The sequence below is a fragment of the Lolium rigidum genome, chromosome 7, assembly GCF_022539505.1.
Source record: "Lolium rigidum isolate FL_2022 chromosome 7, APGP_CSIRO_Lrig_0.1, whole genome shotgun sequence".
Lineage (NCBI taxonomy): Eukaryota > Viridiplantae > Streptophyta > Magnoliopsida > Poales > Poaceae > Lolium > Lolium rigidum.
This window is the reverse complement of record NC_061514.1, coordinates 334,981,082-334,988,124: the sequence shown is the minus strand read 5'-3', so window position 1 is coordinate 334,988,124 and position 7,043 is coordinate 334,981,082. Positions and strand designations below refer to the sequence as shown.

The following is a 7,043-nucleotide window of genomic DNA, read 5'->3' as shown; positions in this document are numbered from 1 at the left end:
AATACCCCATCCATTTTCTTAGTATGTAACTCATGAATTGTTTCATGAAGTATGACTACCCCTTCCAAGATATTTCTACCTGGCATGAAGGCCGATTGGGTTGGCTTTATAACTCTTGGGACAATCCCCGAGATACGATTCATACCAACTTTAGTGAATATCTTAAAGCATACATTTAGTAAGCAAATAGGTCGATATTGTTGTATTTGGACTGCATTTTCTTTTTTGGGTAGTAATGTAATAACTCCGTAATTTAGTTTATAAAGAGGCAAATCCCCTTTGCTAAACTGCGAAAACAGAGCCATTAGATCCCCCTTAATTACACCCCAATTTTTTTTGGTAAAACTCAGCTAGAAAGCCATCTGGTCCAGGAGCTTTATTCAGTTCCATTTGAGAAATTGCCTCAGACACCTCCTCTTCCGTAAAGGGGGTCGTCAGGATTTCATTCTCAATTGGTGAAATTTGCGTGATATCATGTATGTCTTCCTCAACTAAATAAATATTGGTTGGAGCCGGTGCCCCAAACAATTTCTTATAAAATTCTGTAATGTAAACCTTCAAATAATCTTCCCCAACAATAGTCCTCTCTTGTTGCTCTAATTGGAAAATTTTCTTCTTTCGGTGTTTACCATTCGCTATTAAGTGGAAGTACCTTGTATTGTTCCCTCCTTCTTGAATATGCTCAACTTTCGCTCTTTGGGCCCATTTAGACTCCTTTTCTCTTCTTAATTTGTTCAGACTATCATTTGCCTTTTTTAAGTCCTCCCTTTCATTTGTGTTTAAAATATTTGTTTCCGCTTTCAAATCTAGATAATCAATGATATTTAACAATCTTTCTTTTTCTTTTTTATATATTCCACTTTGATTTTTTCCCATCCCCTAAGGAATCTTCTAATATGTCTTAACTTATTCAACCACACTTCCATTGGATTAGCTCCACCTATATCTGAATTCCACTCCTTTACTATCATTTCAAAAAAAACCTTCTTGTCACAACCAATGTAGCTCAAAGAATTTTTTTGCTTGATTACCCAGGTGTGCGTTCACCCCTGAATCTATAAGTATTGGAGTATGATCAGAATCAGCTCTAGTTAAAGCTCTAACCGTTACTAAAGGAAATTTTTGTTCCCACGAGATCAATGCTAGTACTCTATCCAGTTTCTCATACGTAGGTTCTTCTCTTCTACTTGCCCATGTAAATTGTCTCCCCGTTAAAGCAATTTCACGCAAGTTCAAATGCTCAATGATTGCATTAAAAACAAAGGGCCAACGCGCTTCGAAATTATCGTTATTTTTCTCCTCTCTCTTGCGAATAATATTGAAATCACCCCCTACCAACATAGGTAGTGTCTCAGATTCACAAGTTCTCACTAGTTCTGACAGGAATTCTGCTTTGTGTAAGTCTTGGGCCACCCCATATACTGGCACCAGAATCCATTCAAAACCATCTCTCTTACATTTAATATGGAGCTTAACACAAAAATCTCCTGTGCTTACCTTTAACACTTGTAACGTATCGGAGTTTATTCCCACTAGAATACCCCCGAGCGACCATGTGGAGGTAAAGAAAACCAAGAGAAATTATATCCACCCGCTAATTGGTTCAAAAAAGGAATCGAGAAATTAGATCTTCCAGTCTCCAACAAGGCTATGAAGTCTAATTTATGTTCTCGAATCGCCTCTTTGACAAACAAGTGTTTAGCAGTATAACCAAAACCCCCTGGATTCCAATTAATTCCTTTTAAATTCTGCATTATGAAAATTGTTTTTAATTCTTTTTCTAGTACTTTTGCGAATATTACTAGTATCATACACTTTTCGCTGTCTAACTTTCTTTACCTTGACCACTGGCTTAAGATGATCCAATTGATCATCAAAATCTTCAATGGATTAGTAGATGTAGTTTTTCCCTTGACAGTGGCACTTGTAATTTTCTAAAGCCACTCATGTATAGCAGTCTGTATAAGTACATTTAGTGATGCAATAAAGCTACATCCTGCAACAAAAAGTACTTATATGTGCTATTAGCAACATAATTTAATTTTTTAATCTAATTAAGAACTATTGTATAGAAAAAAGAGATGTACTTATATAGCTTTGTAGTTTCAAGAAGATAAGAATGGATTCCCGAAGCCGTGCCACAAAATTGTTCAAGTTGTATCCACGGCATTCCGGAAGTATAACATGCTTTCCCTAGTAGGATCACCAAACTAATCCATGCTATTAGTTGCATCTATGACGTTCGGAAAAGGATAACATGTTTTCACCAATATGATGGTCAAACTAATCTTTGATATTAGTTACTCTGTCATGGTAACAACCCATAGAGGTAACGAAAAGAACTGTAAGCTAAGCCTAACCACAATTGTCTTCTAAAAAAGAACAAAATATGTGATGCCCATAAATCACTTGGAACAATAATATCAATGATGAACATCAGAATGCCGCGCCCTGACTCTTTAGGAATCCATTACTTTTGATGTTGTAACCGTTCACTCGGTGGCAAATCTGCAACACAGAAAAATCGTGAATTAGGGAAGCAATAGTTAGACACATGTTTTGAAGGTAAATGTTTTCGCATGCTAGAGGGGTTTAATTTTTTACATGTTTTATGGGTTAAATGGCAGCGTAGTACTAGTTAGTTTTACCTTTGGATTGGTCATGCTTTCCCTTGACGTTGTAGCAGCACATCTTTTTCTTGGTACAGTTGATCAAGATGTCAGCAGAGTCAATGCCTAGAAAATAGCATCACACCGTTAAAAAAAGAAATAGAAAGCACCATCGCATCGGAATATCTCAAGATCGGCGTTCATACCAAGAGACAAGCATGAGAGAAAAAAACTCTTAATTACCTGCAAGATATGCTCCATGGACATAGCCATTGTACTTTTCGCTCGTGTGCTCACCGGTGAAGTAAACCCTCCCAACCGGAGCCTGAATTACATGCCAGAAAAACATGAAAATAAGAATCATAATTATGAACTGCCAATGGAACTCAGAAGACAACTAATTACAATGCAAGAAAGATGTATATATTTTTGTACCCGGATGAGGTCGAATTCGTAGCGGCTGACTCCAATTGGCCAGTTTGAAAAGGTGCCCTTGAAAAACCTGTTGGACCACCACCTAGGCACAAGTATCTCGGTCGCTTCTGGCACGTCCTTCCCTGGGAACATCTTCCTGAGCACCTCCACTGCCTCTGTCATAGTCTGCTTATCAGACTGCTGCTCGATCCTCCTAGACTCGTCGTCGGTGACGGTCACTAGCAACACGTTGGACCCTGGGTACTGCATCTCTAGCTGTTGCCACACCGGGTAGTACCCTCTCCTACCGCTGGCATAGAGGAAGAACTCCGTGCCAGGACCATCCGGCCAGAACCTCTCGGGGAACTTGAGGAAGATCTTGGTGTACACGGCCATGTCAAACTGGTAGATTGACATGGTCTTCCATGAAGGCAGCTGCGGCTCGAACCGTATGAGGTCTGTCTGCAGGACGCCGAGGCTAGCGGAGACGATGACGTAGTCTGCCCGGTACACCTTGTCGTCGTCCGTCCTAACCGTGACACCGCTGTGGGAGTAGGTGATCTCACGCACCACCATGTTCAGTTTGAGCCTGGGGTCGACGATGTCGCCGGACTCAGGATCTGTCTCGAGGTACTGCCCGGCAACATGGTGCACGACGGACTCGTAGCCGCGCTGGTCGGCTACGAAGTAGACGTCCTTGCCGAAGTTGTTGAACGTCGACAGAGGATGTGTGTTCTGCAGGCTTGTCACCCGCGGCGGCTCTGCGAACTCGAAGTCGTGTTGGAAGTAGTCGACCACCATCTCGACCGGCGTGAATGGACCGGTAGGCATCCTGCAGCACATACATACCATGCACGTGGGTCCCACAAATTAAACAGAAGTTGCTATCCACCGTAAATCTTACTTTTCAACGGCTGCCCGATACATTCACTCCACATGACTAAACTCCTAACGTCGGGGTGTGACTAGTTCTCATTCTAGTGAGAACTAACTTCGTTCTCGGTACGATGACATCATCGATTCTTAGTGTTGTAACACACCATTAATGCGGATCACAAAGTATATCTAATGGTTCGAAGCTATTTTTATTAGTTGACACCTCACATGAAATTGATTTTTTTCAATTGCAACTAAAAAAATTCTCAGCTGCAACTTAACTTGCTACTTAATTGTATGTATCACGATTTCAATGAATCATGATACAAATCAGACGTTGCAGGAATCTCCATTTAATAAAATTTCCCAAATTAAATGTGCACGAGAAAAAAAATGCAATTTGTGGATGCACGCAGACAGGTCATCGGGGCATTTAGATTAATTATTTGCGGTCTTTGGAAATATGATGTAAGATGAGAAAAGGGGTCGGTAACATGATGTAACATGTAAGATCGATCGTGGACATATGATTGATTCTGAACTCACGTGCAGCTACAAACTAAGGCAGGAATGTTGGCTAAAGCTGACTTTCAGTCATGACTCACGAGTCTCTAGTATAAATAATTTATTTATTCATTAATTCTCTCAATGTAGTAGTGCTGGGTCCATTATATACATTCTAACAACTAAGAGAAGAATCTTATAACGCTCAATCATCTGTTTTTTCTTGTTGTTTTACTGAATTTCGACTATTCAAGTCTAGTATTAGTATCAACTAAGTTTGCGGAAGGTTCATACACAACGAATTTGGAGGGTTAATTGCTGGACCTAGACCATGGATGGGAAACAATGATTAGCTGATGGAGCATATGCTAATTAGATTATCTAATGTATTACTGCAGGATCTGCATATGCTAATTAGATTATTTAATGTCTTACTGCAGGATCTATCAATCATGCGCGAAAGTCACCTCAGCAGCTGAGGTGCCGGCTCAGCTGCAGTTTGTTATTAGCATCCAGTAAGCTTCGAATGTATCCATGCTCGAGTTGGATTCTCTTCACTCCAACATAAACGAGGACCCAAGTCCTCCCAATTGCAAGTTCTTCACATCTACCAAAGGGCAAAGCTATTGTCTTGTCATCATCCAAAAGACCTATCTCTTTAGGGCACCATCTCTTTAGGATGCATCTTCCTAGCTATACTTGAACCATAATTAGAACTTGCTCGTACATCATTGTAATATCTTGTACATCATAGTCATATCTAAAAACCCAAAGCAAACGTGGAGCTAATATAATACACATAATAGTTCCGAACCTAGGTAAAACTCGTATCCGTAGCATCGATGAGCTAAGTGTGTGGGCGGTCAAACAAGGTAAAGTATATCATGGTAAATTACTCTGAGTAAGCTCGCGAAATCGTGAGATCCTCCACAATTTTATCCCTCTACTAGTACCACGAAGGGCTACGCCGGAGTTTAGCCGTCAGATATAGAAACTAAGGAAATGTAGAATATAATGTACTGGACGTAATGCACATTCACTAGATGTCTAAATACCAAAAGAAGCTCCCAGATCTAATGTTTCAAAGCTTTCACTAGGCGCTAAGTGCAAGGTGGTGTGATTAGTGGATGTATACGTACTGGCCGGTGAGGCGTTGCATGGACATGACGGACATGTCTTGTTGGCCGCTGTTGTGCAAAGTACCGGCGACCTTGCTACCGCTCTCTTGCACCTCATCCATTCTCTTGATTATCTTCTCAACAAATTTCTTGTCGTAAAGACCACCACTGGATCAACACAAGAATGTATATAATTTATGAATTTCCCAAGAAATTTAATTAACTTGTAACTTAATGCAGGAAGATCATTTTAAGTATGCAGATGAAACAGTAAGAAAATACATATAAGGTCACGTTATTTAACATGTAGTGTAAACAATAGTTTTCCTAACCGCGTTCCAGATTTTCACGTCACCCAAAAAATTTAGAAAAGAGTTTTCCTACTACGGAATATAACATCTATGATTATATGATAGCAAATACATACGAGTCTATATTTTACTATGGTTCTAGACTCTAGTGATATCAATTTAATTTTATAGATGTTGATACTTTTTCTATATACTTGATTAGATTTTACAAAGATTAAGTTTGATCAAATTGAATACACACTATGTTTTAGTATAGAGGGAGTATAATAAGATTGGTACGCACTCTTGCTTGTAGGTATTGCTAGCGAGGTGGTCGAAGTCGGAGCGGAAGGTCCTGAGGTTGAGGCCAGCGCCGTTGGCCATGTTCCAGATGGGGTTCATCTCGTCGCCGTTCACACCCTCCACCCAGTTGGCTCCAATCTCGACGTTCACCCCAGCGAACTCGGATTTATGGATGCGCCCGCCCATGCGGTCGGTCGCCTCAAGGATAACAAAGTCAGTGATCCCAGTCTCCGATAGCCTCTTCCCAGCCGAGATACCTACAAGAACTCGATGTGCTAAGCATGCACCTATGCACGCAGACCTCTTCGCAATGTGTCTAGTGTAATAGCAAGGCTCTTACCAGACATGCCGGCTCCGATGATGATGACCTTGGGGTCGGCAGCAGTGGTATGGGAGGGGCATTGTGCTACAACTGCTGCGAACACCAGAATTATGGCCGTGGAGTGCTTCATCTCTACGGTCCTTCGCTGTCTCGTCTCCAAAACAGTAACAGCCTGAGACTTGAGCAGTTGTTTGCTAGCTAGCTAGCTGCCTAGATTGTTGTGTGAAACGGTAATGGTCCATCGGGGAGTATATATAAGGAATGTGGCATTATAGCTTGATTCTGCCCCATCTATTTCTCTCTCCTATTAATAATTATCATACAGATTATTTAATCTGAATCTAATTATTTGCACGCATGTTTGTTGACATGTGAAAAACAAGACATATGAGAAGATGGGATTAGCATCAGCACCTCGCGAGATTAGCATCAGCGACTCGCGCCTCTTTATGCATATAGGTTAGGCTGCGCATATTTCCGGTGGCTTCTGCTGGATTTTTGCCTTGGGCCTTAGCCCATGTCCCAATATAAATTCTGAGAATGGCAAGGGGTGGGACTTAAGTTTAGGGAAAATAATTCATATCCTTCGGAGGCTGCGCGCGTTGCA

General features: G+C 40.9%; 1 protein-coding gene across 1 annotated transcript; it reads right to left on the bottom strand.

Annotated features, from left to right (window-relative positions):
* Window positions 1-2,470: 2,470 nt before the first annotated feature.
* On the bottom strand, window positions 2,471-6,566 carry LOC124673470 (polyamine oxidase 1-like). Its single transcript, XM_047209547.1, has 7 exons — window positions 6,455-6,566; window positions 6,116-6,371; window positions 5,543-5,689; window positions 3,045-3,855; window positions 2,853-2,934; window positions 2,649-2,735; window positions 2,471-2,508 (listed from the first exon to the last, which is right to left on the bottom strand). Exons 1-7 carry the CDS (start codon window positions 6,564-6,566, stop codon window positions 2,471-2,473), a joined length of 1,533 nt encoding a protein of 510 aa, XP_047065503.1.
* Between the last annotated feature and the right edge of the window lie 477 nt (window positions 6,567-7,043).